General features: G+C 43.9%; 1 protein-coding gene across 1 annotated transcript in view; it reads right to left on the reverse strand.

The window, feature by feature from the left end:
- Nucleotides 1–19691, reverse strand: part of Tei (irregular chiasm C-roughest protein teiresias) — a 320721-nt gene that overhangs the window by 233410 nt on the left and 67620 nt on the right. The window contains exon 2 of the mRNA XM_076389111.1: nt 4537–4578. Coding sequence (XP_076245226.1) covers nt 4537–4578 — 42 coding nt within the window. The remainder of the gene's footprint in view (nt 1–4536; nt 4579–19691) is intronic.

Below are 19691 nucleotides of genomic sequence, written 5' to 3' on the forward strand. Positions count from 1 at the left end.
TTGATGCGAATGCAATTTTGCTCCAATTCCCGGGCTCCGCAGCGAGACTGCGTCCACGAGCGAAGAGAGCGACCGACGATGCACTCTCTATGTGTCGCTACATTATAAATAAATATCGATCTACGCCTGTCCAAAGCGCGGGGTTGCTATAGAGCTTTGTCAGAGTAGACAATAGAGTTTTATAAATATTACTCTCTTGTATAATCGTCAAGAAAATGTTTCAAAAAACTATTTCCAACCAGGCGATAAAACCGACGTGAATTATTTTCAATAGGTATGAAAATAGGGTAAGTAAAAATGTAGAGACCGCAAAAATTTATCACAGAAATCTAACGCGAAGAATTTCAAACTGATTTGAAGAAAAGTTTACGTATCCTTCATACTTACATCGCCTTTCTTATATTTTACAGTATAAATCGTCGATGATCAGAAATCTTAAGAGATGATTCTATACGCTGAAGTAAGACGAGGTTTTGATGTGTCTGACTTACAACTGATTCTACTGATTTCACTGTGCCTGAGGCTAGTATACATCAGCAGTAGAATAAGTTCTAAATAAGACACATTTCACACACTTTTTCAGGCATTTGAAGATCACTTTTGTGACTGACATTACAACCCCTAAATACACACAATATGACCAAGCAAGTGTCTTAATACTTTCGGACAACAATCTATGTCACTCTCCTCCTAAATCTCCTATACCTCTCGAACCCCCACCGTCGCATATAACTTCAAATAACATCCCCAATCTTGCCCAAAAAGACACAATCCCCCCGAGGAATTAATTAACCCGAACGCATTGTCCTCGCACCCCCCAAGCATGACCGTAAAGCAGACCACGAGGGAGTCTCATTACGAAAATTGTTGCAGATATCCGCGAAGTGGCGGAACCAGCGAACCGGTTCATCAAGAGAGGTCTGATTAAACAGTGGACGGGCAGCAATAGCGGGTCGGCCGCGAAGCGTGTGGGCGAGGGCGTCCAAGAAGGGAGCAGTAGGGACAGAAGAAGGCCAGACGGAAAGAGATTGGAAAGGGAATCGTAGACGGAGACCCGGTGGCCGTGCTTTTCGCAGTTTCTGGTTAGCTCGTCCGAAAGGAAAGCCATTGCAACACCTTACCAGCGGCGTTTCTGCTCCATAGCCGCGCGGTAGTTACCAAACCGTGGAAAGGAGGACGGCAGAAGAGAGGATAAAACGAGGCTGGGACCGGGCGAACTAATCAGACTCGACCAATCCGAGTCGTCCTCCCCGAGGAGGACGCTTCCCCTCGGCGGACAGGATAATTTAAACTTTCCCGCACGATGCGCCGTCCGCGTATCTCGATCACCCCGCTAAACAGAATTAGATACGAGCATCAAATTCAAACGTTAACCACCTCGCCGCGTCCCCGTCCTCTGAATGCTTTCTGCCATCCGAACCGCTTCTCGCTGTCTCGGCTCGTTTCCCGACGTTTTGTTTCGACCATGCCGCTCCACGCTACGCGCGGAACGAAAGGACGTCGTCGGCCGATGAAAAACTGAATGGCCACGCTTCGAACAGGCGGGGAGATAAATTAAACTTTCGCGCGGAGGCACTGATGCGAATGCAATTATAGAACGAACGATATTTTGAGGACTGTGAAAATTATATGGTTGAGGGTTGTTTGGGGGTTTGAGATTGTTTGAGTTTGGTGAAGAATGACGGTCTTCTTGGGTTTTCTGTGAGGCTTGAAAGTGTTGGGGTTCTTATAGAGATACTATACTGCTTTTTTGAATCTTGAGTCTTGGGTCTTTTTACCCCTGGCAAGTGATTATTGAGACCTCTAAGTATTATAAAACTTAAAAGCTTGAAAGTTAGAAAATTTGAAAAGTTGAAAATTTAGATATTTGAATACTTAAAAACTTGAAACCTTGGAGGTTTGAAAACTTGACAGTTTTAAAACTCGAAATTTAAAATCTGGAAACGTGAAAACTTGGAGACTTAGAACATTAAAAAATAGACATTTGAAAACATGAATGTTTAAAAATTTTGAAAACATGAAAGCTTTCTTTAATATTTGAAAGCACAAAAACTCGAAAATTTGAAAGCTCCAAAAGTTGAAAATTTATGAACCTGATAACTCTGGAATTCTGCAACAAGAAAATGAAATACAGAAAATGCTCCGAATCTTTAAACCCCTCAAAGATCACCGAAATCCTCGCCAGATATTCCAAACTCACTTCACCCCCTCACTAAAACATATTCCATATAACACCTCCATTCATCCATCGCAACTATATTAATGACGAAGCCAAAGGAAAGCCCGTTCACGTAGCAACGTATCCCAAAATCCAAGTATCGATCATCAGGACTGTGCAACGTTAACGATAAATGTCCGCACACGACCGAGTTTCCCCTACATGCGGTACTCTGTACACAGAACGTGGATTTTCATTGACGCCGCGAAAGCCCTTGCATCGACGGACTCGATCGAACTTTCGCTCTGTCTTCTCGTTCGCTAAACCTCTTCCTGGTAGCTTTGCCAGCCCGTTTATCGTATCTGCCCTCTCATCCCATGAAAGACACCGAATGTTCAATTAGGTTGATCCCGCTGAAACGACTGGGATCCCTGCCCCGATCGATGTGTCCACGGCGAACACGCGAGCGTATGGTGCCCCGTCCCTCTTCGTGATACAGAACTAAAAATTCATCGATGACGTCGGTACCACCGGAGCAATTTAACTTTCGCGTCAGGAACGGAAAGCGAACTGCGCCGAGCCTTTTGATGGAAACGTCGGCGCCTAGCGGTCAGGGGGAAGGATGCTTTCACCGAGGATTCTATCGTCACTCCTCCCAACGGAATACATTATTTCTTAAACCAGTTTCTGGTCGAAATTTGTCGAGTGAATCGAACGTCCACCGAACGGGTCGAATGCAGCGGAATTATTCGTGCATTCCAGCACAGTGAATTGCACTGTAAATATGTTTGTTTTATAATATTACAAGCTGAAGGAGACGAAAATTCGATGTTAATTGATCTACAGAAATAACAGGAGAATATTTTTAAAAATATGAGAAAATACTGCGATCTGTAGATTGGTAACAGAAATAAAGATGGCCTACGCTTACAGCCTATACTTTAAGGAAATAAAGGACGTCCCGAAATAGAAGATCAAATCGTGTGCGAGTATAACTATAAAGCGTTCGTATTCCGCAACATAGGAACGCAGGAATTTCATTTTTACGCGACAACCAGCGATAAATTCGTAAAACGCGTTCAGCCGTTTTCGTTTGCGCGAAGCGTCTTTGTTTGATTTGTATTCCCCGTCGCCTCGATTCGTTTCGCGGGAAACCGCGACGATATTGCCGATACAGTGGCTTTCTGAACCGATAAACGAAATTATCGGTGGAGGTGAAAACTGGTGAAAGAGCAGGGATTTCGGTCAGCGTGAATTTAGACGATCATTTGACTATGACTGCTCTGTTGTAAGCTGTTCACGTTCGTGTTGATGTTAAATAGTATCGGTGACAACGAGTCAACGATTTATGAGGCTGACAGCGGACGCTTTAACATCTTTATTTCACTGCCGTGCTCTGGCACAATTTATTGGCGGTCCATTCATTTTTCCGTGTCTCTCATGGCTACGAAATGCCCTCGTTAATCGAGAGGCTTACGTCAATTACACTAATGAACGCCGCGAACGAGCGCGGAAACGTCCAAGGAAATTATTCGCCAAATTAACGTTTAAATCCACGCTTTTGAATACTGTGAATCGGTTTACGGACCGGCTCCCTCTCAATTTTACCTTTTCATTCAAATTCAAAATGAATGATTGCACATTTATGACTGATCAGATTAACGTGCTCTCTTTTGTAATCCTTAAATATCATATCTCGTCGTTTCCGTTATTTAATTCATTATGATTGTTAGGTATACATTTCTCATAAATGACTGGCTTTTGAAAGGATAACTAAACAGCTTTTACCGACTGCTGCTCAGCGAAATGTGCTGCTGTATTCTAGGATAGAACGAAAATATTAAAATCTTTGTGGTATTCCGTATTAAGCTTGCAAAAACTGGTTTCTATCGAAACAATTCTTTATGTGCCCCAAGGGCCACGAAATTTTAACTTTTTTGTAGGTTGAAACATATTTTAAAAATTTTATATGTGATAATCTTTTTATATCCTTCAGGCGAAAAATCATTTTTTGCTTTTTCTTAAAAGGAAATTCATATTGTGTAACATTAAATTGAAATATATAAATCTGCATTATTTAAAACTGTAAAATGATCATATTGTAAAATATCATCGTAATTTGGAATAATTCAAATAATTTAAAAATTTGTATTTTAAATACTCAAAAATTTGAATATTTAAGAGTTTGAAAATTTAAAAATTTCAATTTAATGAATAATATCATTAGAAAGGTAACTTTCGTTCATTATTAAAAATGGTGAATAATAAACATGAATTGTATTCTTATATTTCGTTCCACCCTATTATACAATACTTACACATTTCACTATTTTCCAACAATATTCAAATAATTAGATACAAATGAATAATAAACTCACCACCCCTCGGCGTGTCAGTGGGACCGGAGCGCTGTCGTAATCCTGAAACAAGAAATACATGTTCCCCATTTAGTGATCCACTGTATCGCGTGCAGACGAAATGAACAGAAAGAAGTTGTTTTCACGAATGGACAGAAAGCAGAGGCTCAATCAAAACTTTCGAATCCTGTAGCCGAGTTTCGGTGTACCGAGCCTTGAAAAGCTTTCCGACTTTTGTCGGGTTCCACCCTCGCCCTACTTTCCATCCTTCGTCTCTGCCTCCCCTAACGTAATAGCTAAATTAATTTCCAGAAATATTCGAAAATTACCGCGAGTCTCGTCGAGCCACGGCAAGTACTAGAGTAAGTATACTCGATCGATCCTCGCGCGCAAGCTGATGCACCCTCGCATCTTAATGAGGCTCATTTTTTTAATAATTAACAGGGGCTTCGCGGCGAGGGGTCGTTTTTCGTCATCAACTCGGCTAAAAGGAACCTTACGAGATAATGAGTAAAAAATCGTACGATGGGGCGGTTCAATTTACGGATTTATTTATGTAGAGTATTCTTAGGGAAGATGCAATTTTCACAAGAGACGAAATGTAGGAGGGAGTTGGAAAATAGAAGAAAATAAAAGTAAGAGTGTTCTGAAATTGGGAAGAAAAAGGAATTAAATAAATTAGCAAAGTTGTGGCGCGAGTAGCAAAAAAGGAAACATGACTCTTGGATGCGCTGTAAGAAAACAGAGGAGACAGAGGAAAGTATTCTAACAGTGAAAAGAAAAAGTAATTAACCCTCAACAATACTAAATAACTCGCCACCATACATACATACCTAAATAGTAGAACTCTCTATTCTAATCTTTTCTATCTAATACCTAATCATTTCTACAATTCTCTCCTCAGAATTAAATGAAAGATTGAATCAAGAAAACTTCAATATATAAAAAAACCTTGCAAAGTGAGTCCTCGATAAGAAGGACCCAAATCTTAAACCCCCTTTTAACACTCAAAACCCTCTCACCTCGACGTTCCAACACATTCCACGATTCTAGCGTCAATCTCCTCAACTCAAAGACAAACGCCACCCCCTCCATAACTAGATCCCCATCCATCGAAATCCGCGTGGCAAACTCAGCAGAAGAGAATCGTAAAAAATCGCGTCGAAGGGGGTGGAAGTGGTGGCAGGCTGGCAAGGTGTTCCAGCCGTCTTTTCTCACTAGAATCCTCGGTGTTTCTCGTTCGTCGAATATAAACGGTAAAGTTAACGTACTTACAGCCCTATCGGGGCGAGATCCCCATCATGTGCGCCCGTTTTATATCTCCTTCACGCTTCCACCCCCAGCCCCATCCCCTCCACATCGGCTGTATAAGCGGCCCGTAACTTTCGCATTCAAACTTTATCTACGGTACTTTTTGAGCGCAACGTCAACTCTACACCCCGCATGCCGTTGCCTCATCCCCCCGCCCACGCCCCTTCCGCCGCGAAAGCTCGGTGAACTACAAATCGGACGTGGCGCGGCGTGCACGAGGATAAAAGCGACGCAGGGCCAACGAAGAGGAACGAAACGAAAGAAAGCAGAAAGGACGATGGAAGAAAGCTGGAGGGAAAAAGATGGCGATCCTGAACGAGGGGAGGAAAGGGAGTGGGAAGGGGTGGAGATAGAAACGAGGATATTTCAATCTCGTTCGTTGCTTCAACGGCACTCCGACGCACCGAGTTCGAAAACTTTCGCTTCTCGGCTCGTCCGGCTGACTGAGTTTTTCCAAGTGGTATAGAAACCAGATCGCGGTTCAGGGACCCGTGCACATCCCCGTCGTTTCACCTACACGCGACGCAGGAGAGCCTCGAGCTCCCCCCCACGCCACTGCCTCAGACTTCGACGCGGGTGGACGTCGAAAAAACGGGGATACGGCCTTCCGCCGAGGCAGTTTGTTTAACGAAGCGACCCGATGACGCGGGATATTCTTTTTGCGAGCGGATAGAGGAGAGAAACTTCGCCTCGCTCTTAATTCTGTTTACAGTAGCAACGAGGGGCTCGTCAAGAAGTTTCGCGAGCCGAGATAGATTAACGAGCGACGGTCATAAATTCGAGAATTCCTTGGGAACAGCCGACGCGGCGGGGGACAGGATCAGCATTGCTTAGGCCACGTTATCGCGATCGAGAGGAGGAGGCTTTCGAGAAATTACGTTCTGTGGCATTAGACCTCGCCGCGGTTAAATCGCGCCAGCTTTGACGCGTCTGCGGCTGACTGCCGCGCGCCACGCCTATTGATTCGCGATCGAGTATTGAAAGAGGTAATTACCTTCTCTAAACCTCTGCCAAAGCGATCGTGTGTCGGTGCTCTTTGGGCGGGGTCGCTCTTTGCGATGCTGCGGTGATCGGAGCAGTTGGGTGTCCTCGCAGAAGGATTCTAATTCAGGGGAGAGGAAGTTGTGCGCGCGTCGCGAGATTAGAATGGAGGATAAAGGTCTGCTTCGTGTGGTCATGTGTCTGTGGTGTCAATGACTCGCTTGGGGAAGATACTATGGGACTACTTTGACGCGATATTTTGAAAGGGAGTATGTATCGTGAAAGAAGCGTAGTAAATATTATTTGGGGACTTGAGGGGCACTCTCTTGGTGACTAGTTTTATTATCTTTAATAGACTACTACTTTTGACAATAAGTTTTCAGTGAAACGCAACAAAACGAAGTTAATTAAAAATGTAGATTTTGAAAGCGTAAAATACGTAAATGTCATGTGTGTAAAAATACACACATAAATCACTAATATCTTCAATATTAACTTCCAAACAAGTTTAACCTGACATCAACTCCAACATCTATTTTACTATATTTTTCACACAGAAAATACTTGCACTTACTCTTGAATAATTTTATCATACCGAAAGCAATCACTTATATTCTTCCTAGTCAATAGCATGCACTCCACGTTGAATTTGTGAAGACAATAAAACCCGCGGTCGTCAGAGTGAGGTTGAGAAGGTTCCGCGAAACGATCCTTACGTAAGAACGATTCTAAAATCAGAGAGTAAAGACGAGGGATATTTATCAAGCGCAGAGCTTCGGGGAGGGTCGTAAAATTATTGTTATAATAAAGCAGTGTCTTTACGGGAGCTTCTTAACGGCGGTGCTCGACGGCCGATAAAGGGGCACGGGTACCGAACTCATAAAAGTCGGCGGAGACGGCACGATTCGGCGGCGGAACTGGCTGGAAAAACGGGAGGGCCCTTGCCATCTAGGACATACATGGCGACAGTCGATGGCTGCCACTTCTATAGGTAAGTGCAGCTCCGCTGGCAGGTTCTTAGATCCAAACGACAATATGTATCGCGCGTATGTATGGGTGGGTTGTAAGTTCAACAGGGAGGGAACCGGGAAGCGAGAAAGATAAGAGGAACGTGGGTAGACTCGCTACTCCACGGTTGCCGATAAGAGATCACACCTAACTTAACCTCGTCTTTGCCCTGGGACGAACGACCGGGAGGCACCCTTGCCTAACATCCACGGGGGCGCGTGGGGCTGCCTTACACGCTGATACCACCGTCGTTCCCTTTTTTAAACAATAACTCCTTCGCAAGGGAAATTTATCCTCTTCCTGTAAGAAAATTTGCATGCAAATGCGTTTACGAATATTGCTACGATGGTCTACTTTGCTTTAAAATACGAAGAGACCTTTTTGACCTACTGGATTTGATTTTATTGGAAAGGGATGTTTAGAGAATGGATTGAAGAATTTAGAAGGATTTCTTTGGCCCCTTGACGCCAGAGCACTTATGGGAATTTTTTCTGAAGAAAAAGAATGTATGTTCAAAACTGAATACATTTGCTACCAGTCGCTCATACATCTAATCAAAGTAGCACAAATAAATTGTCTCATTCGTTTCATATTTCTCCATCAGAGATTTCCCCGCCGTCAATCATAATCAGGCAGGTTAAAATAATTCACGATTGCATAAATGCAATTTCTCACCGCGGCGCAGTTGACATTGCGTTCACCGGTGCCAAAGAACAAACGAAGAGAAAAGAAGACTCCTCTGCGTTGAACTTCAATGACATTTCTACCGGCGGTGATAAAACGCAATCGTATTTGCGAGCGTTTTATTCGATTCCACGTCGATGAAAGATTTTAATGGTATCGCGGGGACGTCGAACGGTTTCGAAATGATAAAACGCCCGAGCGGGGACAAAGGGAAGGGAGAAAAAATGAACGACCCTAATTCGCGGACGTAATGGAACAATAGACGGTCGATTGAAACGTTCTCACTATTTAGGTATATTTCGGCGTAATTACGGGTTAATCCGTTTCACGACAAATTTGCTTAACGGTCCAGCAGCGTGTTCCGCGATCGGCCGCGAATTCGCGTCGGCACACGGGTCGGCTGGACTCGATTCGAATCGAATGTGATTTGCCAAGCGAACGAGTTCCGCCGAGTGAATCGCGAAAACTCGTCGGAGCCGTTTTTATTGTAATATATTTAAATCGCTTGCGCGCAGAAAAAAAAAAGGTACAGGTCCGTTTTGAAAACGTTGTTGCCAGAGGGGGAAAAGGGGGTCGGGTGAGGGGGAGAGAGAGAGAGGGGGAGCAGATAGAAAGAGAGAGAGAAAAAAATAAAACGATTGCTGCAAGCTGTTGGCACGGGCTCCATGCACGCTGCACCTATATAGATTATCTAAATGGATCGTTCCTATGCGCACTACACACACCCCCTGTGCCCTCCTTCTTTTCACGTTTGCTTACTCGATGCTTTTAATGACGGCGTCGCGAGTGGCTTTCAGAGTTAACCATTATTCGAGTAATTTGGGAGGAACGTTCGGCTCGTTCCTCTTTAGGCGAATAAATTATCTCGATATTTGTAGTGGTACTGTTTGAACAGTTTTTCATTACCTCTCTAGTAATTATCACTTCAAGGAATTGAGAGATATTCGAAGAGATGAGATGTAAAGGCTGTCATTTGAAATGGATTGCACAGCACGATGCAGAAGCTATGTTTGCTGCACACACAGTCGAGGTGTGTGTTCTTATAAACAGCTCGCGTCTGTCATCTGTTTAACTGAAAGTGACCTAGTAAGGAAGAGTCGTGGATATTTAATGAAACTGCTTTGAATAATGAATATTTCTTTGTCACTGCGTTTCGCTTCGACAATTACTTATTTTATTGGAAACTCATTTGTTCACCAATAGCAGCTGTTTATAACGATTTTCAGTACACGTATGAAAGAGAGAAGGAGCATTTCTTGCGTTCTGCAGTGTACATTCAACTCCCCTGGCAACAATATTCGACCGGCAGGTACAAACATTCAGAATTATTTATCTTGGTGCAGTGGAATTTCTATATTCCAAGGACGTCAAATGCAGCCGCATGCGGTGCACACGCTGACCCGTTTACATGCTCGTAAAATCAATTTCCTTCTCAATGCGCGCAATAACATTATCCTGCTCAGAATCGGAATGATCTATTATTAAAATCTCGTTCGAATCACTGGCGAATAAAATCAGGGAAATAGGTATTTCGAAGAACAGTGAACTATTATAAACAGAATATTTTAATATAACATATTTAAAATTAATAGCGCGTAAATATTTCTCTAGGAGCAATCCATCTCTACAGATACGTAACATATTCTCGAGCCACCAAGAAGGTATTTAAGAAAAGTAGAAGGCATTTAGAAAATCGATAGGAGTCTCAGAATTTCGCAAGTTTCATAGAAGTAGGTATCAGAAATATTAAAAAATGGTGAAAAGAATATAGGTACCATTGTCAATAAAGTCTACTTACTCTTTAATCTTTGAAGAGCTAGGGTGGCCCATATTTGGGACTCAGAAAAGTGACAGAAAGATGGGTCACTGCAACGTTCTAAAAGTTAATCAGAAATTCAAGAAGAATGGTTCAAATTCTTCTGACCTATCGATGAGTCATATCACTGTGAACATGTTAACACTAATAAATAATATACTTCGAGATCTTCCCCAATACAAATTTCTAGAGTCCCCACTACTCAAACTACTAAGTCTATTTATTTATTATAGTCTCGAGAAGTTTGAAAGCATGACAGAACCACACCTCTAATTAATTCATACGTTATGGATTTATATCTCGTTCACACACGATGGAACTGACAAATATGACACAAATCACTCTCGAGAAAACAGTCTCAAGTTTCCTCACAAGCCCATCGCTCGGTGCATTTACCATTATCACACATATCTTCATCCAGACCATACTGTGATATCAGTATATCAACGACCTCAAAAGCACACCGCTCGTTATAAACTCGTCAATAACCCTGAACCTATAACGAGGGGCCCCATAAATAGCAGATATAGCGTTACATCATAACGAGTAAACATTCCACGCAATCCTAAACAATGAAGCTCCAATCGACCCCAGCACGTTATCGCAACAATAGCCGTTACATCATAACAGCCAACGAAATTCCATCGCATCCCGCATTCCGTCTCTCCCTAAACCACAAAAATCACGTTTCCCTGAACCCGTTCCAACGCTGTAACGTTTGCTGCCCAGCGCTCCGTGCTCAGCGCGTTGTTTCCTAACGCACCGCCTCGATAATACAACACACAAAGCAGCCGCGTTTTATGTAGCCGCGTGGAAAGTAACGAGCGCGCCGCAGAGTATTCAGCAATTTCGCGTGCGTTCCGCACGACCCGGCAGCAACGCGCCCTGGCTCGGCTGCAGCACCGAGGCGGCGGGCTATACCGCTGAAAATACGAAAATTTATTCGAAATTCCCATGACGCGGTGCAGCGCGCGAGATGCTTCCGAGCGTGACGATGGCACAGGGAAATCGACTTGGCCAGAAGCTACTGCGATGGCGGGACAGAGAGAAAAGGGGTGGCCTGTGCGCGTCGAGCTAACTGCCGCGCGAAATGGAACCGAACGAGCGAAGCTGACTGGCGGATAAGGAAGAGGGAGGCGGGGGAGGAAGGCTTAGGAGAGTGTTCTCTAAGAAAGAAGCTCGCGAGACGAAGACACGGCGGAAACGAACGAACACCCGTTCGAGCTAACGCGATACTCGACGTCAGGGTTGCCAGGGAATTCCTGGCCGAGAGAGGAAACTTTAGACAAGCTTTTCCAGATCTTATTCGAGCAAGCTTTATTATAAGAGCTTACTGTTATATTTCAGTGAGAGTATATACGTGATCGAGTTTGTTTAGATAATCAAGTTTGCTTGGATAAGAAAGTTTGATTAGATAAACTAGTGTGCATGGATAATCAAGTTTACCTGAATAATGAACTTTACTTAACATTCAAGTACTTGATTTGGTTTGAACGATTCAAACTTAAACTTAACTCAGATTGTATTTTCAAGCTACTTGAATACTTCTAGCCTGAACCCCTAAATTCGCCTACCATAGGATATTTCAAGGGTATAGGACGAGAGTAAGGGTATATTCACTTTCCCCTCTCAGGTAGATATTCTCAGGCAACCCTGTTCAACGTCCTTCCAGCGAGCTCCTTATCGTTCCGAGTCTCTAAGACACTGCCACAGATAATCTCGTCGCAGATGAAAAATACAGCCATGAATTAACGAACGTTCCTAGAGACGATTGGATCCCCATTTGTATTCGCGATTTGTCCTAGCTGACGAGCGAGCTGCCGCGTGGCGGATTCTCCTAAAAATTAAATCGACGCTTAAAACAAAGCACGCGCGGGAATCGCTGCTAATGAATATGCAACAGCGTGGCGAGCTTCTCATAAGCATTTCGGGTCGCGGGAGTTTGAAGCGACCGACCGCGCCTTCCACGATGCTAAATCGTTAAACTAAAATTTAATCACTCGATACACGTGTGACCCATTGCGTGAAACGTATGCGGGAAATCTCAATGAAACAATGCGTACTCGATTAAGGAGAGATTTATGGGCAAAGAAGTTTCCAGACGGCGAGTTTTAATGAATGCTTCCATGATGCTTTTTCTAGGTAATGGCTTAGCTTGCGCGGGGAATCAGGAAAAGGATGTGGAAGTGGATACTGAAATAGATGTAGTGGATATGGAAATGGATTTGAGACGGTGAAAAATGTATAGGGTATTTGAAGTGTGGTACAATAGAATAGAAAGCGATTCTTCGTGGAATAGTAAATAGGGATTGAAGAAAATTTTCTTGAAGTTGGCTGCAACTTTTGAGGAAATTGATTTAGAGCAAGTGTAGATATATCTACTTAATTTCTAGATATCTAACACTTTGGTAGGCTTCGGTATAAATAGGTATATTTTTGTATAGCCCCACAGAAAATTCATAATTTTTCCTTGCCATATCAATTAAGCATCGTACTTCCTATTTGCAAAATAATCCTACTACACACCACTCCTATCAATTAAAAACCTTAAACATCCCACCACTCACGATGCACGCTCCGAAACTAAAGATAGCTCACTCCAAAAATGAAAACAGCCACTCCAGCTCATTTACATATCCCCACAAGTTTCTCTACATTCTTTTCATATTTCTGCCATCTTTCAACGACCAATTCCTCTTCCAGCGTATTCGAGCTCTCCACAAGGGAGCTTCGTCGATCCAGCAGCGGATACGGAAAAAGTCAAGAAAAGAAGAACCACGACCGTTCCTCGCGCTCCGCGAAAGGAAGGCGAAGCTGAAAAGTTTCGAGCCGTGTTGGCAATAACTGCGTTACGCGATCGGTCGGAAAAACACGCGGGGCGAAACCTCGGCGGAAAAGCTGGTTCCGCGAGCCGCCTGTTTTTTCCCCCCAGCCGTTGGTCACGACTCAACGGATGGTCTACTTACGGGGCAAATGTCAAATCGTTACTCGAAACTTTGCCACTGCAACAGGATTACCTCTGCCTCCCCTTCCCCCAGCAGGCTCGCCCCTCTCGCAGGCAGGGCGAGCCGAAAGCTGTGCTAGACGAGCGGAATATAAATGAGCGAAACCCGAAGACGAACTGGATCGATCGCGTGCACGTGATAAGGCGGGGCGGGGACGCAACGAGACAGCTTCCTTCGGGGTTCCTCAAGCCCCAGAACACGTGCAGAACATTTCAAGCGGCGATTTTGATATCGGGGATCTCCCGCAAAATTCGATACCAGTCTCCCCCCAACCTTCTTTCGCCCTCCTCCCACCCCTCGACCAGATATATGCTCGGACGATCGAGCCGTGACATTATCGAGAACATCGCGGATCTTTCTTGCGTCGATCCTCTCCGAGCGGCCATCAATTTTTGACGCGGGCTGGATTCATCAGCGGGGCTGAAGCAACGTAAAATCTGCGGGGAATAGGAATTTTTGCACTCGATGCAACTTTCGGGCACGTCAGGGGGTCGACAGTGACCTGAATTCGATTCCTCCGCCACTCCCGCTTTTGGATTCTTGGTTCGTTTATCTTCGGATGGAAATTTCTGAGGTACGTTGAGAAGACAGTTTTTCGGTTCAGCTGGAAGTGCGAGACTACATAATCGAGAACTTTGAGTACACTTTGAGATTCTATGCAGGGTGAATCATGCAACTGTATCACTGGAATGTACTTTAAACTATTTGTTGCATGACAAGTTGTTTGGGGTCGAGGGTATACCAAACAACTTTCATTTGAAATATTTTCTCATGCAACAAATAGTTTACGAGAAAATTTAGGTGATTCAGTTGCCAGATTTGCCTTAAATTTTTACTGTAGTTTGTATACATTTATGTGCCCATTCTCTATCTGCAAGATATCCGTGGCATTCTGTCAGCTAGTAAGTAGTACAACCCCATGTGAGGTCAGACGTACAGTAAGTAGTATAACACCTGCTGCGGTCAGCCCCCGATGAATAGTACGAGCCCATACACGGACCTAGGACCAATTAAACTTATTAAGCCTCTTACTTAAGCTACATTTAGTTGGTCCTATTGACGAAGTAGCTCACGTTGGCGAGTGCCGCTGCAATTGGCCGAGAGTCAATTTTATGATCGGTCAGCGTAAGAAAAGAGGAGAATAACGCAGAGGAGCGGAGAATCGATGGAAGATTAATATCACGCATGGTTTATATCGTATTTTCTCGAAATAAGTGGAACGCTCGTGTCCGTTTCATTTGACCTATCTTCCGCCGACTATTTCCTCCCTCTGTTCCGCCATACGTCCCAGCAGGCTGCCCTAAACCTGCGAACAAAGCAGCGCCGCAATATCGTACGTGATTTAAGAAAAGTTCCCCCCCTCCCCCCCGAAATTGTTTGTGTTATAACCTTTTGGAGAGGTTCCAGCGGAGCAGTGCCTAAGATAAGAATTTTGTTCGCAATTCCATGGACCGCTGTCACGGTGCAATATCCAGCAGGGAGGGATAGACAGAGAGCAGAACCAAAGCGTCGATAGTAAAGAAAACAAAGGATGTAATTGAACGAATTCGCAGTACGTCTGTTGGCCGTATGTTTTTCCAATGGATAATAAATGAATTGAGAGCCGCCCGACGAAAAATTTCGCCGACAAACGCCGCTTTGATCGTGGATCACGTTCCACGATCTGATTCGATTTTCTGTATGAAGTATGACGAACTAGCGGAGTATCGGTTACACAAACACTCGCGCAGCTTTCAAAAAACGTCCCGAGCTCCCTTTGAAACGTCGTGAAAAAAAAGAAATTTCATTTCGACGCGCCGCTCTGCCGACCGAATTGTTAAGGCGACAGCCGTCAGCGCTGTAAAAGTCATCGCGATCCCCTCGGCGGGTGGGCCATTAATTAATGATTCGAATCTCATTTATCATTAGAGTAGGATCGTTGAAGCGAGGAGCTGCTCGCATTATGGTGTTCTTGCACCCATACTTTCATCCGTCTCGTCCTCCTTGGCTGTATACCGATATATAAAAGCCCTCGGTTGGCTGCAACGCCCTTCTTCCACGCTCTATCTCCCCCCCCCCCTCTGCCCTCGCTTTTCTTTAATTAAATAACTTCAAGACACTATCCGTTACTTCATCTACCCACTCGAGTGTTCCCCGGCAGGCTGCAGTCTACTTTTCAGGTCTGAACACGGGATGCCCATTAAGGCGAATTCGCGAAATTCGATATTTCCGATATCCGGTTGCTTATACCCCTAAACCGCCGTTTCCTCGATTCCTCGAATTTTCCACGAGAAACGTCGCAGGCCACGGTTAAGCTTCTTTGGGGGAAGAAAAGGGGAGGCAATCAAGGTCGACAGCTTTCGTTAAATTTATTTCTAAACGAGCAGTCTCATCGCTATCACTGAAAGCACTCGGTTTATCGGTACAGCTCCCTATCGATATCCAGGGACATAATATACCAGGGGTATAATATTACTCGATATTTCGATGCGTCGAGGGGGATGTCGGTCGGGACGATAAACAAGACGTTTGAATTCCGCGATTTCTCCAAGGTTTTTCAGCTCGTTATTTATTGCGATCGCAGTTGTTTTCCGTCGTTCACGAGCGACGTCGATGCTTCCGATATTCCACGGGAAAGGAGATTCGGAATCACGATGAAACGTGACGGATGAGGGGAAGGAAGAAGCGAAGGGAGAATCGAGACGAAGGGGAAGCCCATTGTCGGGTATATCGTCGGAGCTGTCTTGTCAGCCCATCCATTATTCAGGCCGCGCGACTTACAAGTGCACGATGCCACGCCATGCCACGCACGGATCCTCATTAATTCTTCTTATATATTTGTTTAATACTGATAGTTGCAGCACAGTGTTACAGCACATTCGATTGCTTCGATATGAGGAACCAAGAGAGGAGAAAACGTCAGTAAATGCGTAGAGCATGGATTTATTGAGTAGTACTACCTCTGCAGTACATTTTTCTGGAAATTCTGTTTAAGGGAGTTAGGACTTGGCGTTACTGATATAGAAAATGACTGATATCGATAGTTCGACAATCTGATGACAGCAGTTTAGGATATTAGATTGAAGGCCAAAGAAATTGATCGATTATTCCCTCCCCTACAGTAATTCCCCACTCTTGTACAGACTTCCTATGCGTTCCACCCTCGACTGGTGAGCCAGCCCACTCTGCTCTTTCAAATCTACCTAATTGATAACACTTGTCTACACAAAGCTCTCTCCTTCAATTTATTACCGAGCTTCCAACAAAGTTAGAAGAATTAAATTTATTGTTCGTATACTTTACACTAGGAAGATGTTTCATTAAATTAACAATCTCTCCACCGTTCATGAAAACCAAATTGACCCAATCCCCTTAAATATATAACAAGTAATCCACCCCTATCTGCGCAGGATTAATCGTACCAGCGAGGCAAACTTCAAAAGCAAAGCAGGAAAAAAAAAGTGAATGCAAATATTGGACTCGGGAATCTCCGCTGTGGTTGTACGGAATTAAAATTATCGAGTTAACGCAGGATAGAATAAAGAAAGGCTCGCCTTGGATTTCCAGCGGTTCGCGCGGAGTCAAATTTTAAGACAGGCTTCAACGAAACAGAAAAAGTGAAGCTGTATCCTCGATTGGGGACTGCATCAACCTCATCGATATGCGTTAAACTTGCCGCTAAATTCCCGATTCCGCACAGCCACGATCGTGTTCGAAATTCCAGCCGCGGAGTCGATCGGGGCCGCATACTTTCGCGACCAGCAAGATACCAGCAGCGAGGGCGAATTTTCAAAATGCTGTTGCGCTCGGTACCGATGGCAGCGGCGCGATTTATGTACAACACCGCGGCGAAAACGCGGGCGCAAGGAACGACGCGTCTATACCGAATCAATGATCGCGGCTGATATGCATTGGACATCGAGTTGCATAACCACAATCGAAATTTCGTGCCGTCCGCATCGATGCGGAGGACCGCGGATCTCGTGAATTTCCGCGCGATCGGCATTCGAAACGAGAATCGCGGGAATATCATATTTTAGGGAGAGGAGCGGTGCCGCGCTGATTCAGCCAAGGTCCCGGGGCTGTGCATTATACACTTCCGGTCTATAGAATTCGTTGCGGCATCGTGATTGCGGCCTGGATGCCCTGCGACGATAAATGCCGCTGCTCTTACGATAAATTAATGGTCTAAGAGCTGATTGAAATTGCAGGTCGACTGCGCTATGGGAGGGTTCATGAAACGATGGTGAACCTGATGTATTTGGTTTCTTATTCCAGGTATTCCTGAGTGATATAGAGATTTTTAGTGTTGGAGCTTGAGGAGGTATGCTAATTTAGAGACTGATTTTTATAGCCAACTCTGAGTGTTCATGTTAATGATTATGCTGCTTTTATAAGACTATGATATTGTTGAAGAAGGCTATTGTGGTGAGATTACAGGATGTTATACCTACAATAAAGATTAAAGTTGCTAGGCGTGTCGAAGTTTCTTCAAGGATTTGAAAATTTAAATTTGAAAAGTTTGAAAATTTAAATATTTCAAATGTTTAAAAATTTGAATATTTGAAAATTTAAAAGATTGAAAGGTTTGAAAACTTCTATACGTGAAAATTTAAAAATTTGAAAAGTTTGAAATTTTGAATATCTTAATATTAGAATACTTGATAACTAGACAATTTTTAAAAATTTACAAACCTTAAAATTTTTAAACCAGAGAGAAATCCACCTAAATTCTTTCTCGCCCTGCCCTATTACCGTCACAACCCTAAAAAATCCCAAAATCTTACTACCAGTCTCCTCGAATCCCGCCTCAATCTAACTTTACTCCGCCATCAGTTTTTTCTACTTCTTCAATCCCCCAATCTCAACTCTATTGAAATTCCAACACATGAGAACGCAATAAAATTTCTAATTATTTTAAGACCATACGAGCTCACAGTGAATTTGGCAACTGTGAATGGTTTACGTCAGTCGACAGCAGGATTCGAATTCGATGGACGACTGACAAAATGCGAGGGCGAAAAACTGGCACAGCTGCATATACACTCTATAAATTACGACAGAGCGCAGCTGGTGCATTTGCTTCGTTAATACAGGCCCGTGCGCACGCGCAGCAATTAATAAATGATAACGGTTTCTTATCCAACGATGAAACTATATCATCCATTGTGCTCGGCCCCCTTTCCCCATCCATCGTCTTAATTACCGAGCTGTCGTGCACGTCTTACGTGGCTCACTTCATCGCGAGAAGTAGATCGCGCAGATTAAGTCGTCAGCGGGTTACTGCACGCAGGCGTTACTACGTAGCGAATTAGCGAGCTTTTAAAGCCGCTGCCGTACGATAAATAGGGGGACAAGCTAGCCACGCAAAAAGGGGACAACCGTTGAAACGTTCTACGATTAATCTAAGGTTTTGCCGCTTGAACATGCCCTTGCAATTTCGCGAAAAACGAGGCTGATGTTATTTCTACCCCTAGATGCACTTAAACTGCTTAACAGTCAACATATTTACATACATTTTTCAGTTTCAATCCCTTCACTATTTTTGAAACGTGATATTTCACAGGAGAAAAATTAGGAACGATATTTCGCGATTATTTATGCTGCTGTTATTCAAAATATGTATCGATCGATCTTTCATCCCCTCGCAGCGAACTGAGAAAATAACTACCCATTTCCAAACAACGTGTATGAAGTAGAAACGTAGAAATCTGTGCACAAAAGCTACCTATCTGTCTTTTACATCGATTGCTTTTTGATCCCTGCTGCAACGGTCATCGAAACTAGAAACAAATACACAGTGGTATGTCCACTCAAAACGCGTTGTAGCTAAAGGATTAAACAGTACATCTTTTACTGCTCCGTATTCAAGTCGTTTTATCATCCCCGTGCGCTCCCCTCGGCCATATACTATCGAAGCGTGCGCTTGTCGCGTTTTTCAACGATCGTCTTCGGTTATAAATAACGTTAGAAAGAGGTTGATCGCGTTACTTGTGTTCTTCCCCGTTATTTCTTATCCGCCAGCGTTTCGGGTTCACCCGTTGACGATATATCAAGCGCAAAAAGTCCGTGACAAGCTGAAAGGGGAATCGCATTTCCGTCGACAATAGCTCGCCGAATACGATTCATTTCTCCATCAATATGATTGGATAGTTGATCCTGATGGATGATCAACATCCGTCACACCGCCTGGCCCTTGATTCTCTCGTCTGGTACGCGAAGAAATGCAAATTTGTCAACGATACCGACGCCCCCGAGAACCACCAGGAACAGCGGATACATTGTCGCTCGAAAGCGTCCCAGCGGAAAATCAAAAATTACATTTCGCCGTTCATTGTGTCCCCGAAAGCTCGAGATTCAATTTAAAATGTAATTTGTTTCTCTCATTACGA

Source organism: Calliopsis andreniformis, chromosome 12 (assembly GCF_051401765.1).
Source record: "Calliopsis andreniformis isolate RMS-2024a chromosome 12, iyCalAndr_principal, whole genome shotgun sequence".
In the NCBI taxonomy this organism is placed as follows: Eukaryota; Metazoa; Arthropoda; class Insecta; order Hymenoptera; family Andrenidae; genus Calliopsis; species Calliopsis andreniformis.